The sequence below is a fragment of the Esox lucius genome, chromosome 20 (assembly GCF_011004845.1).
Source record: "Esox lucius isolate fEsoLuc1 chromosome 20, fEsoLuc1.pri, whole genome shotgun sequence".
In the NCBI taxonomy this organism is placed as follows: Eukaryota; Metazoa; Chordata; class Actinopteri; order Esociformes; family Esocidae; genus Esox; species Esox lucius.
This window is the reverse complement of record NC_047588.1, coordinates 19,000,339-19,025,628: the sequence shown is the minus strand read 5'-3', so window position 1 is coordinate 19,025,628 and position 25,290 is coordinate 19,000,339. Positions and strand designations below refer to the sequence as shown.

At 46.6% G+C, this 25,290-nt stretch overlaps 1 protein-coding gene across 2 annotated transcripts in view; it reads left to right on the top strand.

The window, feature by feature from the left end:
- Positions 1 to 25,290, top strand: part of si:ch73-22o12.1 (nectin-2) — a 77,342-nt gene that overhangs the window by 46,504 nt on the left and 5,548 nt on the right. The window contains exon 7 of one of the 2 annotated variants that reach the window (XM_029116039.2): positions 1,577 to 5,880. The exons of the other annotated variant lie outside the window; for it this stretch is intronic. Within the exon in view, the coding sequence (XP_028971872.1) occupies positions 1,577 to 2,157 (581 nt within the window). The 3' untranslated portion in view covers positions 2,158 to 5,880. Of the gene's footprint in view, positions 1 to 1,576; positions 5,881 to 25,290 lie in introns of those variants that run through there. 2 annotated transcript variants of the gene reach the window in all.

Below are 25,290 nucleotides of genomic sequence, written 5' to 3'. Positions count from 1 at the left end.
TGAACCCCTCCCGATCCTCACATTTGACAGAACCATCCTCTCTAGAATGATCTTTTAATACCCAATCATGTTACTTGCCTGTTGCTAATTGACCTAATTAGTTGTGATATTCCACCAGGTTTAGTTTTTTAAACCAAAATGTCTTTTTATTTCTTTATGTGTTGTTGACATAAAATTCAAAGAGGGTATATATTTTTCAAGAGGCAAAATATCTGTTTCAAAATTTGATATGTTGTCTTTGTACGACTGTGTAATGAACATAGGGTTTAAATGATTGGCAAATTTTAACCCCGTTTTCCTGTTTTTATTTACATTTTACGCAGCATCCCAACTTTCTTTTGGAAATGGGGTTGTATGCCCTGGCTTTGTGTGCGCGCGCGCGTGCGCTGCATGTCTCTGGGAGGCAGGCAACAGCAGGCTTTATTTCCAGCCCATCTCTCTCATTACTTGCGGTCACTTGGAGATTATGGTGGTGCATGACGCAACTGAAGAAACGCGTCCTGTTTTCCCCAGCCGGTGGTTGTTCTGTAGCTAAGCGCAGCGTTCTGTCTGGAGTTCTTTGGTTCCGTTTTTCTAGAGCAAGGGAGAGATTTGAGTGCATGTCTTATTGAGAGGTTTGTGTAGTGCATTGAGTATTGTGTGTTCAGTCCTTGACTGGTTAAAGTGTCCCTCCTGTGTGTTAGTGTGTGTGTGTTCATGGTAATGCTTTGGGGAGAGGGTCCCTGGGTGATTTGAAGCCCACAGAATGAGTCAATGGACTACTCTACGCGAGGCTCTTCCAAAACACACACACGCACGCACACAGACACGCACACAGATACACACACACACTGTTTACTATCAGTTCAAGAATTGCCTTCATGATCTGCATATAATATTATTTAGAGATTATTTAGATGTAGGATCATATTAACCACTGGCGGGGTTAGAATGTGCCAGGTTTCAATATCAATGGACAGGGGTACCTGAACTTAGCTCAGCCCTTCTGCTCTGAGACTCATGTCTAACGCCAATCCCCCCACAAAACTCTAAACAATTACTGTCAATAGAGCAATTGACACTGTTTTCATTCTACCTGCGTGGCCTGTCTGTGGCGTGCTCATGTATAGCGGAGGAGAGCTGGGAAGAGAAACAGAGGGGGGGACCCGATCGGTGTAGAGGGAATGTCAGGCACACATTTTGGGCTTATAAAACAGAGCTCCACTTTTCAATAGCGGGGACAGAAACGCAGGCAGACATCAGCTCTACTTTAGCTGGAAGAAGAGCACCACCCTCCTCCATCCTCCTCCATCTCCTCCGTCCCCCGTGTCATGGACTCAGGCCTCCAGAGGAGATCTTTCATGTTGTGAGGGGGACTGAAACTAAAGAGGGCTTGTACACTGTAATTGGCACAGATTCTTTTCAGTGTGTGAACACATACAGACACACTAACCACGTGGAATACAGTGCAGGTCACTGACATCGGCCAAACTCCTCTTTCTCTCTATTGTCCTCCCTAATTTCTCACTTTCTCTGTCTTGCCCTCTTCTCTTCCCCTGCTTTTCTCCTCCCTCCCTCCTCCCGCTTCCTCCTACAGAACCCTCTGCCATCTCATCCAATGCTGGCGTGGTGGCGGGTGCTGTGATTGGCTGTTTCCTGGCCCTCCTCCTCGTCGCCGCTCTCATCGCCATCCTGGTCACCCGCAGTCGCCGGCAACAGCAGGGTTACCGCGGCAACCCCGGCTCCTATGACAAGAACCTGCGCATCTTTGGCGGCGGGAAAAAGTCTAGCAAGAATGGGACGGGCGCTGGCGCCGGGGGCAACGGGGCGGGTGGCAACAACAATGGCCCCATCTACGTGTACAACGACAGTGCGCAACAGGGCCTGACTGAGAAGCCCAACCATCATGTGCCGCTGCACCTGGGTGGGCGTGGCGAGGAGGTGGTTACCACGGCGCAGGACATCCTGCTGAGCAGCGAGCTGGACGAGGCTGAGAGGAGGAAGTTTGACGAGCTCGATGACGAGGAGGAGAGGTATGACCACTTCGGTGTGGGCGGGCCCATACTGCAGCTCCGCCCACCCCACGACCAGGATGGAATTATGGGCGGCTACCTTGACGACGACATGGAGTCGCAGCGCGATGGGTCGGTCATCTCACGGACTGCGGTGTACGTGTAAACCGAGAACGAGAAGAGGAGGAGGAGGAAGAGGGGAAATGGGGTTGGAAGGAGGAGGGGGAGTGTCTTGCTTCCAGTGGACTTGATTGTTGGTTGATATGACACTGGATACCACTTTTATTTTTTCAAAAGATTTTAAATATATTTGGAAACATCTCACAACGCAGCTTGGAGAGAGAGCAAGATGAACTGGTTAAGGGAGGGAACAAAAAATGGAAGATGAGTATACTGTCGAAGTATGCTCCCTGTTCCCAATAGGAAGAAAACACTCACATGGTAACCATCCTAAAAAACAAAAGTCAAAGAAATGTTGAAACAATCTTACACTGCTTCTCTGTCGTTGTGCTCTTTCTTTCGCTTGCTTTGGGACCTTTAAGATTGACACTTCCTGAAAGAGACACATAAAGTTGGGACTGTGGAGTTAAAATTTTATCTCTGTGCAGCTGTTCCTTCTCACTAAAATGTTTCCTCACTTTTACTTAATACACAGTAGCATTGTAAGGGGTGTCACAATGAAATGGGCTACCTGCTGTTCCTGTGGGAGAGATTTGTTCCGGCGCAACTAGCTGTGTGTTTCTACTGTATGTGACTGGGGAGGTGTAGGCAGGGAAAGCGCTTAATGTAGTTGTAGCAAAGTATAGCGTCTGAAAGTTTGTATGTTGAAGTAGGCCATGCCAGTCTAGCCATCACTCTCTCCATCACTCTCTCCATCACTCTCTCCATCACTCTCTCCATCACTCTCTCTCGGTCTCATCACTCTCCCTATTGTGCCATGAACTGGACATTTTGTTTTGGACATAATGAAACTATGAACTAGGTAGTGAAGAGTGGCAGTTATCAAGATGATGGTTGAGGGAATAAAGTGTCCCTCCTGTCATCCCTGAAGAAACTGGTAGAGAGGGATGATGAAGGGATGATTCCAGTTTGGTCATGCCTGAAGAGACTGGTAGAGAGGGATGAAACTGAGATGGTTCCAGTCATCCCTGAAGAGACTGGTAGAGAGGGATGAGGATGACTTGATGGATGGATCTGAAACAGGGATGTTCTTTCCCAGGAAGAGTTCAATTGCCAACAAGCCATTAAAACACTACAGAGCTCATTGGCCGCTTTGACCAAGCAAAGTGCCTGCGAGGCTGAATAAACCTGGGTCAGCTAGTGGGTCCTGGCCAGCCAGCGGCCATGGGGTCATACTGTGCACTGTCCCGCTGTGATCATGTCCCTTTAACATTGTGCTGAGACGGCCCCCGTGGGGGTCAGCGAAGCACTCACAGTGCGTGATCACACGCCTCCTGTGACCCAACGATGTATCGCTAACAGGGTTACTGGCTCTCCTGTGGTTGGCCGGTATGACAGGTGTGTGTGTGGGGGGGGGGGGGGGTCACAGTGGAGGAAGGAGAGGGACAGGAAGGGAAAGAGGACGGCCAAGATTCTGACGGATCGCTGCGCATGTTTCCTAAACATTAGTACTTGACAAAATCACTGCCTGAGTCAGAGTTGATAGTATTTAACCTCAGAATAGGCAAATATCTCCGTCCTACAGTCACCCTGTAGATTCAGCCCACACACCTCTAATGAATTATACGTCATGACTGCTTGGAAAACATAGCTCCTAGCTTTGCACTTGTGCCCGCTACTTGTGTTTGTATGAAAGTGGTTGTCTGAAGAAATATTGATAATGTGCTTGGGTTTGTAATGTGTATAAATGGGAGCAAGGAAGCTGAGTTGTGTGTGTATATTTTGCTGTGCAGTTCATGTATACAGTACTATAGTGAATCTTTTTTTTTTTGTCAAACTCCTGTGAAAAATGTGTAAATAATGTGTGTATAGAGTTGATGAAGGAGCTGTATCTGGCCACGGTCAGCCCAGAGGGGCTAACAGCACGGGTGAAAAGTGACCCTCACAGCAGGAGCCAGGTGCCCAAGTCTGCTGAAAACATTTAATTCAGACACGTTGCAATGCATTGAATTCTATTTCGACACATCTTTTCTATCTGCGTTCCTGCCAAAACACTGGAGAAGAGAAGTCTGTTTCTGGACGGTGAACAGGGTCAAGGTAAACTCTTATCAACTGTGCTGCCTTGAGGGACAACACGACCGAGTGGAGCAGATCACTGTTTGAGGAGGAATCCCCTCCCTCTCTGCTTTTGTGCGCTCACTTGACGAGACTGTGGCCTGCTTAACAGAAACCCCTTGCTGTAGTTGACTTGCGTCATGGTTCAGCTAAGATCAAAGTATCAATCCGAGCCAGTACTGCTGTACTGAGAATGTAACCCCTTTAAACAGAACACTCTTCGATGACATTGCCTAGGATGGATGATGCACATGAATCTCCAGACAATGGCTGACTGACAACAGGATCACAAGTGAACTGACTGGATTGGCTGGGCAACCAACATACTTAAGATGGCTACACACACACACACACACACACACACACTTTAATCAGATAGAACATGTCCTTTGGAGGCAGTGATCTGTGCTGTCTCTGAGTCAGTGCTGTGTGTGTAGCTCAGGGGCTTTGGGACATCTCTGTGCCAGAGGGAGTGTAACCTGAATGGTCACTTCCTGCCCCCTTTGTCTCTTCGAGGTAGAGGACATATTACTGTACGCTGTCCCCTGCAGCCTGATCTCACACACACACACACACACACACACACACACACACACACACAGGGAAACAGCAAGACATGCCTTCCCCCAAATTAATACCTACACACACACCTTTAGTTACATTGAGCAAAACCATTCCAACTGTAATGGTCCCTGACACCCACATTAAACTCTGTCAGAACGTTCACACAACCATTCTGTTCTCCAGAGGCGGAGGGGTGTATGCTTGTACTCACTTTCCTCTTACCCAATGTTAGGGATTTAAAGAAAATGCCTTTTGAGAACACTTTGTGAGAATGCTCTGTGCCGTTTTCCCTCTCTCTCCCTTTCTGAGTGCAAAGCTTTCACTAAAATACCCAATTTGCCAATTCCTGACCTCCACTGACTAGTCTTAAACTAAAAGGCTTTTAGAAAAGCACTAACCAACCGATCTCTTTACAGCAGGTTTTGTGTTTTTTTCAGGAAATCTACTTCTTTTGACCTTCACCTCTGCTATCTGGCACAGAGGTTTTAAAATGAGAACGCTTTTAGGAAATTCACTAGATTTTCTAGAACTGGGACTAGCACAACATGAGGTTTTACTGAGTATTTTTAGATCATCTCCATCATTGTCCTGGGGCTCTAAACGCTGACTAATCGAAGCCTTCATTTCCTTGTCGCCTCGATCACTCAGCTATGAAACCACGCCCCCTGACATGTACATAGTATAGATATATAAATACAGAATCTAATGAAGGAGGCCATTACTAATGTATGGTACTGCATCTCAGCAGCAGGCATAAAGGATATTCTCTTCTGTATTGATGTTCACTTGACAAACCCTTATCTTTCTCTTTTTGCAGTGCTTTATAATTATGTTTCTGGAGTGCTTTATTTCTCGACTGCTTTGCTGTGATTTACTAGGCCAAACACGCTCACAACCTTTGGCTGGACGACATGGTGCATGGTGCCAGCTCAACAATCTTAATACAAAATGGGCTTTTTATTCGCTGTCTTGTGTGAACTTGTTTTATTTAAACAAAAAATGAATCATTTGAAAACTTGCTGTGACTGTCTTTCTATTTTCTTTTTGTATTTGGTTGCCATTAAAGTTCTCTTGATTTTTAAACGGTGAACTTTGTTGCTGTGTAGTATGTACATAAAGTAGAATAACATAGAGTACATGTATGGATCGTGTAGGCCAATACTTGCCTGGGTACATCATTTCTATTCTCTGTGAACACTGTCATGTGATGATGGAGGGAGACGGCCTCTGAACCACGGATTAATTCACGCTCATCTCATGTATTGAATCATTGATTGGTCTGTGAAGTGATCTGTCTTTTCTTGACTTTGTCTCCTTCATTTGATCTAGATGGGATTGGCCCCTTCTCATTTCCTTGTCTTGTGGTCACATAGTTTCGGTTGTGATGATGATGATGATGAAACTGTCTATTGTATAAATACCAGAGGAATGTGAAAGCGAGAAGGGTACCGAGGGCGGCCATTTTAGGTGACGTGGGTTAGCTCACATTTCAGTCCGTCCAAGGCCTAATTTGCATGTCATGCGGTTGGCTAGAGGAGCTGCTGCGGTATCGGTTGGTCCGGACGTAGAGAGTGAGAGAAAATCGCAGTGTCTTAAAGGCTTAGGAATGTGGTGTTGCTGCTTTGGGAGCGCTCCTAAAGGCAACCGCCGGAGGGGTTCTCTTATCAACAAGAGAATGTGCATGCTGGCCGAAACCTAGAGCGCTGGTCCTTACACGATAACAGGCTGCATTGTTTGAACCCTCTGACTCAACCAGACTGGTTTGGTCCAAGTCTAACAGAGGCCAAGTGGCAGGGTGTGCGTGCGTGTGCGTGTGCGTGTGCGTGTGCGTGTGCGTGTGCGTGTGCGTGTGCGTGTGCGTGTGCGTGTGCGTGTGCATGTGTGTGTGTGTGTGTGTGTGTGTGTGTGTGTGTGTGTGTGTGTGTGTGTGTGTGTGTGTGCGCGCGCGTGTGTCCATCCTGTTATCTTTGGAATACCATGTGTCACCACTTCCCAGACTGATACACAACACAGATTGTAGCCTTTTAAGTCATAATAGATGAAAAGAAAAAAAAAAACATTAACATTTTTGTCAGATGACTGTCAGTAGTTTGTCCTGTTGTCTCCACCAGAACCATTGTAGCTGAGGTCAATGATGCCATGTGTCTCAGCTCTTAGGAACACTTACAGGTGTGTGTGTGTGTGTGTGTGTGTGAGAGTGTGAGTTTTTCTGTCAATGCTCAAAGTATTTCTTCAGTCCAAACAGCCATCTGGCTCTGCTAATTGCTTTGAGTTTGAGGCTGGCAAGATGAGCAGACTGCGCGCGCGCGCACACACACACACACACACACACACACACACTGTTGTATTCTCCTGGCTGAATGCTAAAGACTTCCTCTCACAATGGAGCGGAAGTGGTGGCATCACTTGAAGGGTCTGACAAGGATACAAGCTCACTGTGTTGAAGTGCGTGTTGGGTGCTCGATACAAATATTTAAACGTTCCTCTAGTTTAAATGCAGCGACCTCTTAAACCACAACCTGGCCATTTAACCTGAAACAACATAGCCTAGATTTAAAGCCAAACTGACACTGTTGTGCCAAGCTCTCAGCGTGATCCGATCCCCAATGACCTAATATAGTGCTCTAAAAGTCCTGGAACTTAGCCGGAAGATTCTGCCGGGAAACCAGGCGTGTGTGCGTGTGCGCGTGATGCCCTAGGCTTTGTGATGGTGGCTTGGAGGCCATGTTCTGACTCCCTGTGGCAGGAGAGGGGGTTGAGAAAGACATTGGTCTGTCGGTTAGGAATAATTGTGTCTGTGTACAGCACAGCGTCCTTTAACAGCATATTCATGCGTGCAGTCACCACCAGCCAAGTGGGGCAGTTTGTTTCAGTGTCTGCCATGATAGCCGGAGGGAGCTGCGCGCGGACGTCAGAATGGGGGGGGGGGGGGGGGGGTGTTTGCCCTGCACCATTCTAAGTATATAGCGTACTGTCAATGGCTTCTAATTGTCTGAGCTACTGTGCAATCCACCACTTACAGCACTGTATTGACCAACACTTTAGCCTTTTCTACACTCCCTCAAAATGATGGCTTATCCCTGCCTTTTTCTACATTTTCTTTTTAAAACAGGATGTTAAATCTGTCCCTAACCTCACTGCTAAACTTATTCCTAACTAATCCTTAAAGGGATAGTTCAGGATTTCGATGCTAAAGAAAATATTTTGCATTCCAAGCCCCTTTCAAAAAACCTAAGGAGACTGTACATCAGTAACAATAATAAGAACGATTAACAAGAAAGTCAAAACATACATAAAAAGCAGGTGTACATGGGTGTAGCTGATTGTGGACCCAGCTTTGTGGGGAAAGCCATGGTGAAGAGGTGGGTTTTTAGCCTGTTCTTGGAGCCGGTTCTGGTGAGCTGCAACACCGAACACGCCTGGTCCCCCCACGGTACACAGTCAGGGTCTAGGAATGGTGAGAAGGAGACTACGCGAGGGAGTGTGTAGGTCGAGGACATCTGACGGCAAAACGGGCCAATCCACGGAGGGCTTTGTGAGTGAGGAGGAGGATCTTGCCGCTGACTCGGTTCTTAACATGGAGCCAACGAAGGCGGTGCAGTGTGGGTGAGATGGGATCTCGGGGCTGGCCTGGTGTCAGGACCCTGGCAGCAGACCTCTGGACGTACTGGAGCCTGTCCAGGGAAGAACTCCATCACAATAGTCCAGGCGCGAGGTCACAAAAGCGTGTAGAAGGTTTCTGCCACAGGGTCAGTTAGTGATGGGCGAAGCCTGGAGATGTTTCGGGGGTGGAACAAGGCGTTTTTAACTAATTGATACCATTTTCATGTCTCTGTGTGCGGTCTGAAGGAAGGAACTTTCCTTCAAACTGCATGTTAATGCAATTTCTAACCTGAATTAGTGTTCTAATGCCATTTAGGATATAATTGGGGACAAAATACTAACTAGCAGCACCTAATGGTTATAACGTTAGGCGAGTAGGTCACGTGTATTTGTCACTAATGTCCCTGACTTCCTGGATAAGACAGCTTGTCTGTCCGAAAGGATTAGATTATTGCGTCGGCGCATACTAGCATGCAGCTATTTCTTTTATTCTTCATTTCTGGATAGGTGTGTCAACTAAGTTACTCAAGTTTAACACATTTCCAATTTAGGCTAAAAAACAAGCCACCCACTCTAAACTACAAATATTTTAATAAAAAATGTTTCGTTTATTGTCACTCAGCAGCTAAATCACATTTGTTTTGTGTTCTCCATCAAAATCACTTCAAAGTGAAGACTAAAAGGAAATATTTTTACTATAAAGCCAAATTTAGTTTCATTATATAATCAAGTTACTAGCTAATGATTAAGGGGCAGGGGTACTGAACTCTTACCCTACAAGGTCCATAGCCTGCTTGTTTTGTGTTCTACCTCCATCATTAATGTCACCCACCTGCTGTCTCAGGTGTAAATAGGTTTGTGATTAGAGGATTGTAATAAGACCGAGTGGAACTGGCTTTGAGGTCCAGAGTTGAGTTTGAGGGATTTAGGGTTTATTCTGTTAGAGAGGGTAAACCAACCGATATGCTATACGTAAAATAAAAAAACTATATATTATATATATATATATATATATATATGAATATATGAATATGAGATGGGTTATGCTCACCTATGACTACAAGGCATTTTCCAGCTTGCAGTGCTGTTTCAACACTGTATTTTATCTTGCAGAACCTGCTGTTTGCTTAATGATTATGGCTTCTACACCTGGCTGTGTATTCAATGGATCTGCATTTCCCACAGCTACCTTGCATTGTTGCCTTGCCCAAAGCAAGTTAATATTTAACAGACTACTGCAGAAAAGATCTGAAACGTCATTGTGGTGACTACTCTGAGCTAAATACGGTTCTGTTATCAAAGGTTGGGAATTCTGAATGTGGAACTTGACTTGAAAGTGTGCGTACAGTGGCTGGATAAATTCTTTGTTTTTTTCCTGATCCTCTCTATTCTGGATTGGGCCTAATTCCAACATGACGGCTTACGCCTCAGTCTCACCAACAGTGGACAATGGTACAAGTCTTATGAATGTGTGCAACAAAACATTTGTTCTGCTAACATTTCTGTCCAGCCTGATAAATCCAATGTATGAGTGACAGAGAATGCACTGCTACTGTCTCTGCAATGTAATACTACATGGCAAACAGAGCATTTAACTGGCCTGGATTATGTAATGACAGAGGCATTACTACACAAATGCAAGCTACCATTGCTATATCATGTCAGAAGTTCATAAACCACTGACACGCGAAACAGTTCTGCTCTGTAAAGCAAAAATGTCTGCTAGTAACATTTGCCATCCAAAGTGAATATGACAATTAATTTAGCAGCTGGTAGATGATATAAAACATAGCTCACTGGAAAGATGTTGCAACAGGTCAAGGGAAGCAATTGAGTTGATGCAGATTGCCATGAAAACACATTCAGAATTTCTTTATTCAGATTCTCATTTACAGATATTACCTGGGAGTTAAATGCCTTGTTCAGTGGGAGAACAACAAATTTGATCTAGCTATGTTTTGTTACTTTTCAGATGCTTTAACCACTAGACCATTAGTTTCTCAACTCCGGTCCTCACATTCCTCAAATTCCCCAAACAGAACACATATATTGTTTAGTGATTTTATACATTTATTGTATCCCAGCTCAACCTAATACAAATAGTCAACTAATGACTTGAAATGGGTGTTTGTCCAACCGTATATGCATCAAATCAAGTTCAATTATTTCATTTAAAGCCAACCTGATTGGGTGGACTAAAAATCTATCGGAATTTGCCTTCAAAATACACAGGAAAGGGTGCTATTCCCATTCATCAGTAATTAATGTTGAATCTTCTCATATAAAAATCATCCGTACATTGCCTGCATGCAGACACAGTCGGGGAGGCAACGGATGCCCCTGTATCCCCTAGCGACGTGAGGTGTTAACTATCCCTGTCCCGAACACTGACAGGTCTGGAGCTGACAGCTGGAAGGCAGGGGTCTGTGGGTTAAAGTACCGTGCCGGGCTCTCTGTGGTGGTGCCTGATTGGCCCAGTGCCACCAGAACAGAGGGATGGTGGGGGGGTATAACAACATTGGGACGGAGAGGCCTCCATGGATAAACGTACATCCACTTGAATGCTCCTTCCACATGACTGAGAGCTTGTTTGGGAAGGGAAGTCTGGAAGGAAGAGAAGGAACGACAGGGGGGGGTTGTGTTGGTTGTAGGGAGATGTGGGGTGCAGGGTTAGGACGGAGGTGGATTTGGGGGGTGACAGGATAAGAGGGAGGGGGTGCAGAATTACCGCAGCTGTGTTGCTTTAGAGTGTGTATGTGTGTGTTCTCTGTATGTCCCCTTCAGTGGTGCACTGACCTCAACCACCACCTGCAAAAACAGACGGCAGCCGCAGATGAAAGAGGTGCGCGTGTGTTTGCGCGTGTGTTATATCTGGAACTGAATCTCTCCCTGAAGCAGTCAGAATATTAAAGACTCCTGGTTAGCTTGTGGCACTAACCTGCTGTCTGACCTGTATCACTATGAGAACAGTTCCTCCTGCTTTACTCCTTACCACGGCAGGACTGTATGTGATGGGAATGATTCTGATGAAGTGTGTGTGTTTGGCTGGGGGCGCTCTGCAGATCAGATGCATTGGCTGCTTAATTCACCATCTCAACAGGCTCTTAGTCGTGCTCCAACAGTGCACGCACGAATGAAACAGAAATACTCCGGATGATTCTCATTATATTTTTATGGGACTCTTATCACATCCAGTGTGTGTGCGTCTGTCCCTCACATGGTAGAGATTGATTGTGTGTCAGAGGTATTTGTTCAGTGATTCATTGTGTGGTCTCCGTCAGATCGTGCCTTTTCTGGAAGTCTTCTACACACTCAAAAATGGAGGTACGAAACAAGAAACTGTTCTGTACTTACAGGTACACTTTTGAAAAATGTTCCCTCAAAGGTGCAATTCTGGTCTTTATGGGGACAGAAGAGCGCCGTTTGACTAACAGAAATGGTTCAGAGTGAATTAAAACAAATAACAAACGAGTACCATTACCCCCGAGGGGAGGGGCTGCATTGAAAATGTGTGTAGGTCATTTGATGGAACAATTTGATAAGGTACCAAAATGGACTGGCACTAAAGGGTACACAGTTGTCTCTCCAAAAGGTGCCCCCCCAGCGACAAGCATTTTGTACCCTTTTAAGTAGACACCGGTCCTTGTATTTCTGAGTGTGTATGTCTGCCATGACAGTCAGGCTGAGGGAAGTGCTATGAAACCTTCACATAGCCGATGTCAGTGTGAGGCATCCTCTCTCTCACTTTCTCACACACACACACACACACACCTCGTATTATCTTGTCAATTTGTCCATCTCCTCATCTAAACACTTTTCTTCTGAGTCCTGACCTGCTGTGAGCTGTTGTGAATGGACTTTCCATCACTCCCTCTCCCTGATGCTTCCGCTTTCACCTCTTCTGTCCTGTCTTTCTCTCCGTCTCTCTTAAAGAAGAGGAAGATGGATGTTGAAAGGGGTGATATAATGCATCTGACAGCCTACCTCACTCCTCTCCTCACTGCTCCGAGATCCCATGTGTGTCCTCCTCTGTTTCGTCTCCTCACCACGGGGGACTGTCAGCCCGCGGTGTTACCATCATCACATCACTTCTTGCCTTCTGGTTGGAGAGGATAGTCAAACGCTAATATTAATAGCTAGATGTTTCTTCGTCTTTGACCTCATGCTGTGTGTCTGTACTGGTTGGGTTGGTGGTTCTGTCGTGTGTCTGTGCTGGTTGGGTGGTGGTCCTGCCGTGTGTCTGTGCTGGTTTGGTTGCCGGTCCTGCCGTGTGTCTGTGCTGGTTTGGTTGCTGGTCCTGCCATGTGTCTGTGCGGGTTGGGTTGGTGGTCCTGCCGTGTGTCTGTGCTGGTTGGGTTGCCGGTCCTGCCGTCTGTCTGTGCTGGTTGGGTAGGTGGTCCTGCCGTGTGTCTGTGCTGGTTGGGTAGGTGGTCCTGCCGTGTGTCTGTGCTGGTTGGGTTGCTGGTCCTGCTGTGTGTCTGTGCTGGTTGGGTTGCTGGTCCTGCCGTGTGTCTGTGCTGGTTGGGTAGGTGGTCCTGCCGTGTGTCTGTGCTGGTTGGGTTGCTGGTCCTGCTGTGTGTCTGTGCTGGTTGGGTTGCTGGTCCTGCCGTGTGTCTGTGCTGGTTGGGTTGCTGGTCCTGCCGTGTGTCTGTGCTGGTTGGGTTGCTGAACCTGCCGTGTGTCTGTGCTGGTTGGGTTGCTGGTCCTGCCGTGTGTCTGTGCTGGTTGGGTTGCTGGTCCTGCCATGTCTCTGGATCCCTTAGTCTCCGTAGAAACATTTCTGAGCAGAGCCCGGGTCCAAAGTCATCCTCTACATAGGGTGCAGGATGAGACCCGGTGATATATGGAGCTCTTCCATTTGGTATATCCAAGTGCAGTCGTTCAAGTGCCTCTGGGGTTTTCAGAGCGCCTGGCCGATAGCATTCAGGTTATCTGTCCTGTCCAGGTCTCTCCACAACATTGTCCATATCTGGTCTTCAACTCCGGGCTTATGCTTTCTTCTGTCCGCCACTTGACAGTGTTTCTGTTGTATGATGGCGTTAGGTGGGGAGAGTGTGCACGTGGGAGTGCCTTGTGTAGGGGTGTGTCTTTCCTAGGTTTCCTACAGTGTAGAGAATGGTGGCTTTGGCCTGCTTGACTGCCAGTGTAATGTGATGTGCGTTTGTTTGGGTTCATACAGCGTGTTTGGGTTCATACAGCGTGTTTGGGTTCATACAGCGTGTTTGGGTTCATACAGCGTACAGCGCTTAGTGTGGTTAGGTGACTTTAGGGATTTGGTTTGTGCAGTATATCATTACTGGTGCGATGAGCCAGACCTGGTACTGGGCAGGTTGAGCTGGAGGGGGAATGTTGGAACACTTGACCTGTTTCACTGAGTGATTTCTGTGGAGGAAGAGCGACGAGGAAGAGGAAATGAAAGGAGGGCGATGGGAGGAGAACAGAGGGAAAGGGAGCGATGCAGGGAGGGATGGAAGGAGGGAGGGGGCGTGAGTAGTTAAGGGTGATGGGAGGTGCAAATCAAAAGCGATGGAGGAGAGAAATGGGGAGGGTGAAGTTGAACAACAGCTGGAAGAAAACTGCCTCCACCCCCTCCTTCCCTCCTTCCCTCCTTCGCTCCCTTCCCTCCTTCCCTCCTTCCCTGTCCTTCTTCCAAGAGCCCTGAGCCTGCCTAGAATAGACTGTATATTAATCATACTTAACAATCACAGGCTTTTAAAATGCAAGAAACAAGGAAAACTCATTATTATATGTGTGTGCGTGTGCGTGTGCGTGTGCGTGTGTGTGTGTGTGTGTGTGTGTGTGTCAGAACGTGTGAGTAGGTTAATACCAGTGTGAGTTGGGGCCTCTGCTGACATCCATGCTAATATCCAATAGGCTCTGTCTGCTGTAAGAAGCCTATCAGCCTGTCCCCTATAACCTAGCTGTCCTGTCCAGCCTGTGTCTCTTGTCCCCTCTGTGCCCCTCCTCTCACCATCCTCCCCTCTCTTCGTCCTTCCTGTCCCTCTTCGTAGTGGTAATGTCTGTGTACAGTATGGTGATGACGACCATGGTCATCTATAGCCTGCCAACACTTCCAACGGTGATGCCGTGCACACACACACACACACACACACACTCAGACACACACACACACACACACTAATGTTTGGTGACATTTAACATTTTGTAGTAAAATGATTAATCTTTGTTGACATTCAGCCTTATGCATAATATTCATGATGCATACAGCAGCGACATGTCCCACACACACATCACATACACACACATTTCTGCAGGCAGTGATGGGGGGGTGGGGGGGTCGTTAAACATCTACAGTAAATGTAGACACATGCCCAGCTGGCTGTGTATGCAACTTACACTATTCTGGTGTTTGGGTAGGCTATTAATAATTTTCTGGTGGTTACGTAGGCTGCTAACACTATTCTGGTAGTTATGTAGGCTACTTGCACTATTCTGGTGTTTGGGTAGGCTATTCATAATTTTCTGGTGGTTATGTAGGCTGCTACACTATTCTGGTGGTTATATAGGCTACTTGCACTATTCTGGTGGTTATGTAGACTACTTGCACTATTCTGATGGTTATGTAGGCTACTTGCACTATTCTGGTGGTTATGTAGGCTACTTGCACTATTCTGGTGGTTATGTAGGCTACTTGCACTATTCTGATGGTTATGTAGGCTACTTGCACTATTCTGGTGGTTATGTAGGCTACTTGCACTATTCTGGTGGTTGGGTAGGCTACTTGCACTATTCTGGTGGTTATGTAGGCTACTTGCACTATTCTGGTGGTTGGGAAGGCTACTTGCACTATTCTGGTCATATTTGCACTGTTTGTCTGTCTGGGGGCATTGACAATTCAGCTGGCCTCAAAGGGGACAGTTAAACACATGGATGGAGTGTAGATCTGCAGACAGACAAATAAATAAATGGATTCAGAACCTTAGCTATTTCTTTCTGTCTTCTGCATGACTTCACCTTCCAGTCACATTCTAATTAGTGAGACATTAGTTGTCCTTTCCCAGCAGCCTCCAGAGTTATTGCCAGGTCTAAGCAGGGTTGGTGACGAATGTTTTGAAAGGAACTACCTGTTTAATGTTGTAAAAAAAAAAAAGAACAAATGGAATATAATTGGTTTTTGGCATTGTCTTCTGACAAGTGGCGTCAGTCCTACGTCACCCTTGTCCTTCAGCTGACTGATTTTAGACGATGGGGTGTCTGTGCAGGTTAGCCTTCCGTGGAGCCACAATGCAGAGTGTTTTACGGGAGTGTCTCTCTGTCTAGTGTCTGTTGGTGACATATATGAAGGTAACACACTGATGTTCGTGGCAGGTAGGTGGAGTCAACCAGCCTGACATCTCAATCAATCAATCAATCAAATGTATTTATAAAGCCCTTTTTACAACAGCAGTTGTCACAAAGTGCTTTACAGAGACACCCGGCCTTAAACCACAAGGAGCAAACAACAGTAGTGTTGAATTTCTGTGGCTAGGAAAAACTCCCTAAGAAGGTCAAATTTTAGGAAGAAACCTAGAGAGGACCCAGGCTCAGAGGGGTGACCAGTCCTCTTCTGGCTGTGCCGGGTGAGATATAAAGAGTCCAATTGGAATAATAAATACATTTCTCTGGGCTAAATCCAGAGTCTATTTGATTTTAGACTAGGTCAGAAGTATGACCAGGTGGACAAGGACAGGGACAGCAACGGGCCCCCCAAACCAGGTAATCCGCAGGTGTGGACCAGGACCTCATCTCCTTCTAAAATGTAAAACTGGAGGAAACTGAGAAAAGTTAGTAGTACATCCCTCATATCCCCCAGCACAATAATATAGCAGCGTAGTACCTTGGAACTGAGACGGGGGGGTCCGGTGACACTGTGGCCCTACCCGGGGGAGGCCCCGGACAGGGCCCAACAGGCAGGAAATCAATCCAACCACATTGCCAGGCATCAATCAATGGACCTGCGTGTATGAGTGTGGCACCAGCAGGCTGTGCTGAGCTTGAAAAAGCTGTGGGTAGATCAGAGAACTAATTACATCGTCCTGTTCAGGTGACTGCTACTGTGTATATTGTTGGGTCAGTTAAGTTTCAACACTACCAATCCACCAAGTCAACAGGTTTTCATCAAAATCCTCACAGAAAATGACAGAAACCTTTTACTGAATGGAAATGAAAAGTAAGCCCAACCCCGGTACACAGACAAAAAGACTGTTGAGCGTGGTGAGATGTTGAGAAGAGACTGAATAACTGCCCAGGCAAGAACTGTTGGAGTCAATGGGAAGTCAAGCCCATCTAGCTGTGTTTAATAGCTGCTGGTTCTGAATCATCCTTCACAGTTAGTAGCCTCTCTACTCTGAGCAACAGATCCACAACACTCACATCATCTCTGGTTCCTCCAGGCTACGATGTAGCTACACAGGTATGCACAGATACATACACACACACACACCAAACTTATACCCACAATCACCTCCCTCTCCCTGTGTGTGTGTGTGTGTGTGTGTGTGTGTGTGTGTGTGTGTTCCAGGTCCTCATTGCCGTGTCTAACTCGTTTTGACATACACTTCATGCACACACACACTAGTCCTGGGGAATGGGGCTGGTGAGAAACTGACATGAAATCAATGCAACAGCCCCTTTCTCATTCGCCTTTCCCTCCCTCTCTCATGTCAGGGTTTATTACAGGGAGTGAGGATGTTTAGGTTCTCTCATGTTACTCTCCAAGTGTACAGTAGAAGGCCTCTTTAGCTAGGTTGAATTGGGCCAAAAGCACAGCTATGTGGCTACATCACAGCTACGGGGGGTGGTGATATCGAGGCATCAATGGACTAATGAATTCTTCTAGATTCGGAGGAGATTTAGACAAAGAACTATGGCAGAGTAGTGTAGGAGGTGTGTTCCAGACTAACCCTGTAGGAACAGTTACTGCCCCAGGGTTCTGGAAGGGTTCTGGTCGGGTACAACCTAGCTGCCTGTGGTGCAGAATTATGGTGTTACATCCCCGTGAAACTTTGATACAGGAGCTTTAACAGATGCATGTTAATTCCTTCTGGTCCGGACTTTCCCTGCAGGACTGTGCCTCTTTTCCCCAGTCAATCGCCTGTTTTGTTGTAGCATTGAAGTAGCACTCACTGATTCACTGAACAGGGGCTTGATGAGAAGGTGATGACTTGAGCAAACCTTGGAAAGGTTGTATACACTGCATGGCTGGGGATCGCCAGGAAGGTGTTTGAGAACCACTGGCCCAGTGAATGTTACAGTGCCTCCAGACGCTTGGCTTTGTGTCCGCCAGCAATACCGAGACTTATCAGTATTATCAGGATGGTTTTAGCTGGGTGGATACAGGAGTACTGCTGACGAGGACGAGAGACATTGTTTGCCAGCTACCACCAAACATCCAATTCACTGACCAGGGGGATATTAGGAGTGAACGTTACTATGTTGCAGGGAAAGTGAAGGAAGTAAGGGGCCTTTGCTTTATGTCACTGACTCTGAACTGGGGGAGTTCAAGGTGGAAAAGAACGCTGTGATAAGTGAGAAGGTGTCGCATGCGTCCTCCTAGAAGGGATGAAATAAACAAAGGGGGTTGAGTTGACAGGATGAGGGGCTTCTGTGAAAGGCTGCTAGCGGACTCTGCTGTGCTCTTTCCCACTTTATTCCTCCCTCTCTCACCTCCTGTCTCATCTGTTCTTTATTAAATATGTAGCCCTGTGTCCTGTGCTGGTTGTTTAAACGGTAGTGTAGCGTGGATCACCAGAAAAGCCAAAGGGTATTTAGTCTCCTCAGGGAACAGACATGAGCTCCTCTCTACCGCTGAAAGGCTTCGGGGTGAGAGACGTCATAATGAGGAGTGGAAGGGGGTGGAGACACACACAGACCTCTTGTTCTCCGGTAAACACTTAACCTCACTGTCATGCCCACACCAGCCCTGACACATGTGTCCAGTTGAAGTGACAGCATGCCCTCAGAGATCTGGGGATGGCTCCCATTAGAGACAGCCTGAATAAAATGCAATGTGCAGCTTAGCTACTACAATGTGTATGTGCATGTGAGGTGTGTGTTTGGGGGCAGTGTGTGTTGAATGTATATGTAATTATTACCTATGTGTATGTAATATCTCTGATTACTGGGATATGATTTACCAATAAGGCATTATGGGGGTGTGGTATATGGCCAATACACCATGTCGAGGAGTTGTTCATAGGCTTGAAAAATTGGGACACTGCACTTCTGTGCTATACACTATATGGCCAAAAGTATGTGGGCACCTGACCATCATACCTATATGAGCTTGTTGGACATCCCATTCCAAAACCATGGGCAATAAAATGGAGTTGCCCCCCCCCCCCCTCCCCCCCGCCCCCTTTTGCCGATATAACAGCCACCACTCTTCTGGGAAGGCTCTCCACAAGATTTTGGTGTGTCTCTGTGGGGATTTGGCCCATTCAGCCGAAAGAACATTCATGAGGTTAGTACGAGAAGTCCTGAATCACAATCGCTGTTCCAATTCATCCCAAAGGTGTTCAGTGGGGTTGAGGTCAGGGCTCTGTGCAGCCATCTCTTTATGCACTTTGCGCCCGGGGGCCTAGTCATGCTGGAACTAGAAAGGGCCTTCCACAAAGTTGGAAGCACCCAGTTGTCTGCTGCATTAAATTAACCATTCACTGGAACTAAGGGGCCTATCCCAAACCCTGAAACACAGCCCCAGACTATGATGCCTCCTCCACCAAACTTTACAGTACACTATGCATTCTGGTAGGCAGCATTCTCCTGGCATCCGCCAAACCCAGATTCATCCATCAGACTGCCAGATAGTGAAGAGAGATTCATCACTCCATTTCCACTGCTCCAGAGTCCAGTGGCGGTGTGCTTCAGCACTCTATGGCCCCGCACTGTGGTTTACCACTTCATAGCTGGGCTGTTGGTGCTTCTAGATGCTTCCACCTCACATTTATAGCACTTACTTTTGACTGGGGCAGATCTAGTAGGGCAGAAATTTCACAAACTGACTTCCGCCAAAGGTGGCATCCTATGACAGTGCCATGTTTAAAGTCACTGAGCTCTTCAGTACGACCCATTGTACAATGTTTGTCTATGGAGATTTTATGGTTATGTGCTGGATTTTATGCACCTGTGAGCAATGGGTGTGGCTGAAACAACTGAACTCAAGAACTAGTAGGCATGTCCACATACTTTTGGCCATGTAATGTATTTGCAATATATGGTTGCATATTCCGTTGCTATCAGCCAAGCAGCATTCAAACCACCATAACATTATGACCACCTGCCTAATATTGTGTAGGTCACACTTTTGCCAACAAAACAGCCCTGACCTGTCAAGGCCTGGAGTCCACTAGACCTCTGAAGGTGCGCTGTGGTATCTGGCACCAAGACATTAGCAGCAGATCCTTTTAAGTCCTGTAAGTTGGAGGTGGGGCCTCCATGAATCAGACGTGTGTCCAGCACGTCCCACAGATGCTTGATTGGATAGAGATCTGGGGAATTTGGAGGCCAAGTCAACACCTTAAACTTGTTGTTGTGTTCCTCAAACCATTCCTCAACCATTTTTGCCTTGTGGCAGGGTGCATTAACCTGCTGAAAGAGGCCAATGCCATCAGGGAATATCGTTGCCATGAAAGGGTGCACATGGTCTGCAACAATGCTTTGGAAGGTGGTATTTGTCAATTAACATCCACATTAATTGCAGGACTCAAGTTTTCCCCGCAGAAGATTTCGGCAGTAGACAGAGATCAGCATGGACACCCTGACTGGTCTGCAGCTACACAGCCTCGTACACAACTAACTGTGATGCACTGTGTGTTCTGACACCTTTCTATCAGTACCATTATTAACCTTTTCATCAGTTTGAGCTACAGTAGCTCGCCTGTTGGATCGGACCACACGGGCCAGCCTTCGTTACCCACGGGCCTCAGTGAGCTTGGGCCACCCATGACCCTGTCGCTGGTTCACCGCTTTTCCTTCCATGGACCACTTTTGAAAGGTACTGATCACTGCAGACCAGGAACACCCCACAGGGGCAGCAGTTTTGGAGATGCTCTGACCCAGTCTTCTAGCCATCACAATTTGGCCCTTGTCAAAATCATTCAGATCCTTACTCTTGTCCATTTTTCCTGCTTCTTACACATCAACTTTGAGGACAGAATGTTCACTTGCTTCCTAATATATCCCACCCACTGACAGGTGCCATGATAACGAGATTATCAGTGTTATTCACTTAACCTGTCAGTGGTCATAATGTTATGGCTGATCGGTGTATATCCGCGTGTGTGTTTTTGTGTGTGTATTATATGTCTGCATGCACAGTGTCCTTCACTGCCCCCTATTGATTACCTCACACCACCCTTCACTGTTCCTCGCCTACTACATTGTTGCTATGGAGTTATCTATCTGAAGACCTGAACACACGCATTTAAAAGCACTCGCACGGAAGGATTTATTATGGATGTCTGATTAGAGGATGTTGTCTAGTGCTTTCTTTAATGCAGCAGTTTGATGTTCTTCAACTGTAGCATGTGAGTGCCAGTGTAAGCGGGAATACATGAATACATATGCATCCACTCTTTGTGTGTGAGGTTGTTAAGGGCGCTGCTCCAGTTCATTGTTTTTAAAAAAAACTATTTTGTTTGAATCTATGCTTACAATCACAACATGTTCCACCTTCTCCAGCTCTTACGTAACTCACTGCTCCGGCAGATGTACTGGGACAAGCTGCCTTTCATACATGCATGCAAGAAAACCAATTATGTTGGGGTTCTGACTTCTCTGTATGTAGGTGGTTATGACTAGTGCCGTGTTCACACAAGCCTCCTGGGGGAACACGGTAGGTTACCAGGAACTAGACTTACTGTGGCTCTGGTTTGCTTCGGGTTGCCTAGAGGGCAGTTAGATGTCCAAGCAGATAATGAGCTTGCTTGGCTTGTGAGTTGCTTCCTGTGTAACCCAGCATCATCAACAACAAACTCAAACAAATGGTCACAGAAGCTGATAACCATTGAAGTCCTTTTCACAACACTATGGTTTGTGTTGGAATCAACCTTAATTCACCCTTTTATTACATGTTTTGTGTTTGAATCGACCTTAATCCACCCTTTTATTCTATGGTTTGTGTTTGAATTAACCTTAATTCACTCTTTTATTCTGTGGTTTATGTGTTTGAATCCAAATGTAGAGCTGGAGTTGGGCCTGTGCAGTTCTGGATGTGCAATGTTTTCTCTCAATGGGCATAGGATTACAGGGGAGGAGAATGCATTTGGAGAGCGGGGCTATTATGTATGTGGGTGCTTGTTCCAAGTGTCTTTTACTGGCACTGTCTTTAGGTGGGATTTTTGTTTTTGAATTTTATTGTTTCTATTTATTGTTCGTCAGAATCTGTCAGAATCTGTCAGTCATCAACCAACAGCTTCAAACGCTGAGAGGGAGCAAAACTATGGTTTACGTTCTGTATGATGCCCTGTTTTCTGTGGTAACGGGTCAAATTGAAAATCTCTCTTGATTGGACCCTTTTATGCTGAAAGAAATTGGTGATTGGTCAAAATTACATTATCTTGCATAATGTGTTGATTGGTTTGTTTTTGCATTCCCAGAAGGACTGCCGATTAGCCTATTGCTGGTGTTGAGAGGGTTGTATATCAGTAGTCTGAAGTGGTCATCCATCTGTACGGAAAGTGAACAAACTTTAGCTATATTTAATTTTGGTAACGTATTTGTGTATGCTTTAAAGTCTATCTACAGATCATCAATTACATATACATTAATAATCTACTAACCCCAATCTTAAATCTCATTCTATCCCTAACTTTAACCTTTTTCCCTAAACCTTGCCCATACTTATTTCAAACCTACAGTAACCTTCACAGTTTGTTAATATTATGAAGTTTAGTAGAGCATCTGCAGGTCATAATCTGCACTATACATATAAAGTGGAACTTTATTTCAAAATCCAGGAATGAGTAGCTTCCTTCGTATTGCTTTTCAATAGCCCAGCCTAAACTGAAACTAACAAGTGCCATTTCAGAACCACTTAGTGTTAATGGAGGAACAAGTCTGGGAAATGTTAGTTTGCCTCACCCCAATCCCTTCTCAGATCCCCCTGTGCATGGCTGAGTAGCATACTCCAGCTCCAGTGGTTGATGAAATGGATGGTTTCCCTGGCAGAAGGTCACATGGCGGGTAAACCAACTGTTGACAGCAGGTGCTTGGACAGGGCCATGAAGGTGAACTGAGGTGACCTGCGCGGTTCTTATCGTGTAATAAGTCATAGCTGGTCATAGTGTGTGTGTGTGCGTGCGTACTGCCCCTTGGATTGGTACAGACTCCTTACTGCTAGTGCTCCTTCTTACCCAGACTTGTCTAATGCAGTAGCTCTTCTCCATCCTGGCTGGGCCGGGCACCTCTGTAAAGTGGAGTGTAAATATTGACGCAGAGACAGCCAGAGGGAAGCTGCGACCTTGTCAGAGAGAGCAGGAAATAGAGAGGGAGAGACCATGCCTTCTCCTGGGGCGCCAGTCTCTCTCTTAATGCACCATGGCATGGAGCACACTGTCTCTCTGCAGACAGAAGCCAAGATCAACGTGACAGACCCAATCTTTGTCTCACACACACACACACACACACACACACACACACTCTCACTTAATCGTATGCACATTCAGTCAGTCTTTCCTTTCCTTCGTCAGTCAAGCTCACATTGGCTCACTCTCCCGTCAAGCCAGCGTCCCTGACATCCATTTAATCCCCCAGACAGTGTGTATGCATGGGGCCAGCTCTGGAATCCCACTGGATGAATCCTGCCTGAGAGAAACCGCTTCAGTAGCAGGCCGTTGTAGACAGCAGAAGCCAATAGGAGGAGTCTGCAGAGGGCTTTAATGTCCTTCAGGTCTACACCGCCCACTAACTGACATGGCCTACACCGCCCACTAACTGACATGGCCTACACCGCCCACTAACTGACATGGCCTACACCGCCCACTAACTGACATGGTCTACACCGCCCACTAACTGACATGGTCTACACCGCCCACTAACTGATATGGTCTACACCGCCCACTAGCTGATATGGCCTACACCGCCCACTAGCTGATATGGCCTACACCGCCCACTAACTGACATGGTCTACACCGCCCACTAGCTGACATGGCCTACACCGCCCACTAACTGATATGGTCTACACCGCCCACTAGCTGATATGGCCTACACCGCCCACTAACTGACATGGCCAACACCGCCCACTAGCTGATATGGCCTACACCGCCCACTAACTGATATGGCCTACACCGCCCACTAGCTGATATGGCCCACATCGCCCACAACTGACATCAGAACATCTACCCACAGGACATACAACCGTTAAACAAGGCTGTCAAACAATAGAATAAATTAACTTGGTGGACTATCCCTCCAATATTGTGGAGATGTACACTGTGCTCCACACACAAACAACCTGTTATACGCAACATGTACACACTTTTACCGACGCCATACACACAAACATGCCACACACTTCACATATGCACCTATTACTGTGAATATATTTATCTGTTATGGTATACATCTGACCTATCCTGTATGTACATGGACCCAAACACCCCCAACTCTATACTGTTTCTTCTCTCCATCTCATTCCCCATCTGCTATCACTCTGAGCTTGTCCTTATTACTGTCTCTCCCCACACCTCCAATCTGTGGATTATATATGCAGTGGCTGGTTACTGGGATACGGGTTGCTAGGGAGCAAAGATGAGTGTGTATGTTGGAAATGTGACCCTGTTAAGCCTTTAGGATCACAGGGCTACAATCCTCCTCCCCTGCCTAACTCTGCCTTAACCCTCTCTTCATCCTAATCTGTGTTTCTGTCAATGGTGATCAATTCATCTATAGTCCAGACCTAATCTCTATTCCCATATTCCAGGATCAATGCCAACTGTGTTTGCCTTGTGTCTGTCGAGGCTCGATCTTACAAGTAAACAAAAAAAACAATATAGATAGATTTTATTATCAGCAACAGACGAATTGTTTGGCCGACAATCAATGAGTGTTTAATCTATTTTGGGCAAGGTCAATCACTTTTATGGCTGAGCTATAATAAACGCATAGATCTGGGAACAGTGGTAGTGTGTGTGCGCGTGTTGGTGGCAGGAGAGGGTAATAAAAACAGGCTTATCTCCGCTCATTACCCGGAGCAGATAAGAGAGTCTAAGACGCTACAGATTTGGGCTGCCGTATTAGGGAGAGATAAACAAGAAAATCCTAAATGACGGTGGCAGTGGAGGATAGCAGGATGGGACAAGGAAGAGGCAGGGAGCCTGACCAGGTCAAGGACTGCTAGGCTAGGAAAGCCAGCGTGGCCTGGGTGGGGTCATATGTGCCTAGATGAATAGATCCAAGGATTTCAGTCAGCTATATACTAGTGTGTGTGTGTATATATATGTATATATGTATGAGAGGGTGGTTTATTTATATTCGATCATTTCTCACCCTTTCATACAGAGAGGAAGACAGGCAGCTCAGAGAGGGAGAGAGAGAAAGACAGGCAGCTCAGAGAGAGGCAGGGAGGCAGGCAGGTGGCACAGAGAGAGAGGTAAGGAAGGCAGGGAGAGAGGTAGACAGTCAGGCAGCTCAGAGCGAGGAAGGCAGGCAGCGCAGAGAGACAGGCAGGCAGCTCAGAGCGAGGAAGGCAGGCAGCGCAGAGAGACAGTCAGGCAGCTCAGAGCGAGGAAGGCAGGCAGCGCAGAGAGACAGTCAGGCAGCTCAGAGCAAGGAAGGCAGGCAGCGCAGAGAGACAGTCAGGCAGCTCAGAGCGAGGAAAGGCAGGCAGCGCAGAGAGACAGTCAGGCAGCTCAGAGCAAGGAAGGCAGGCAGCGCAGAGAGACAGTCAGGCAGCTCA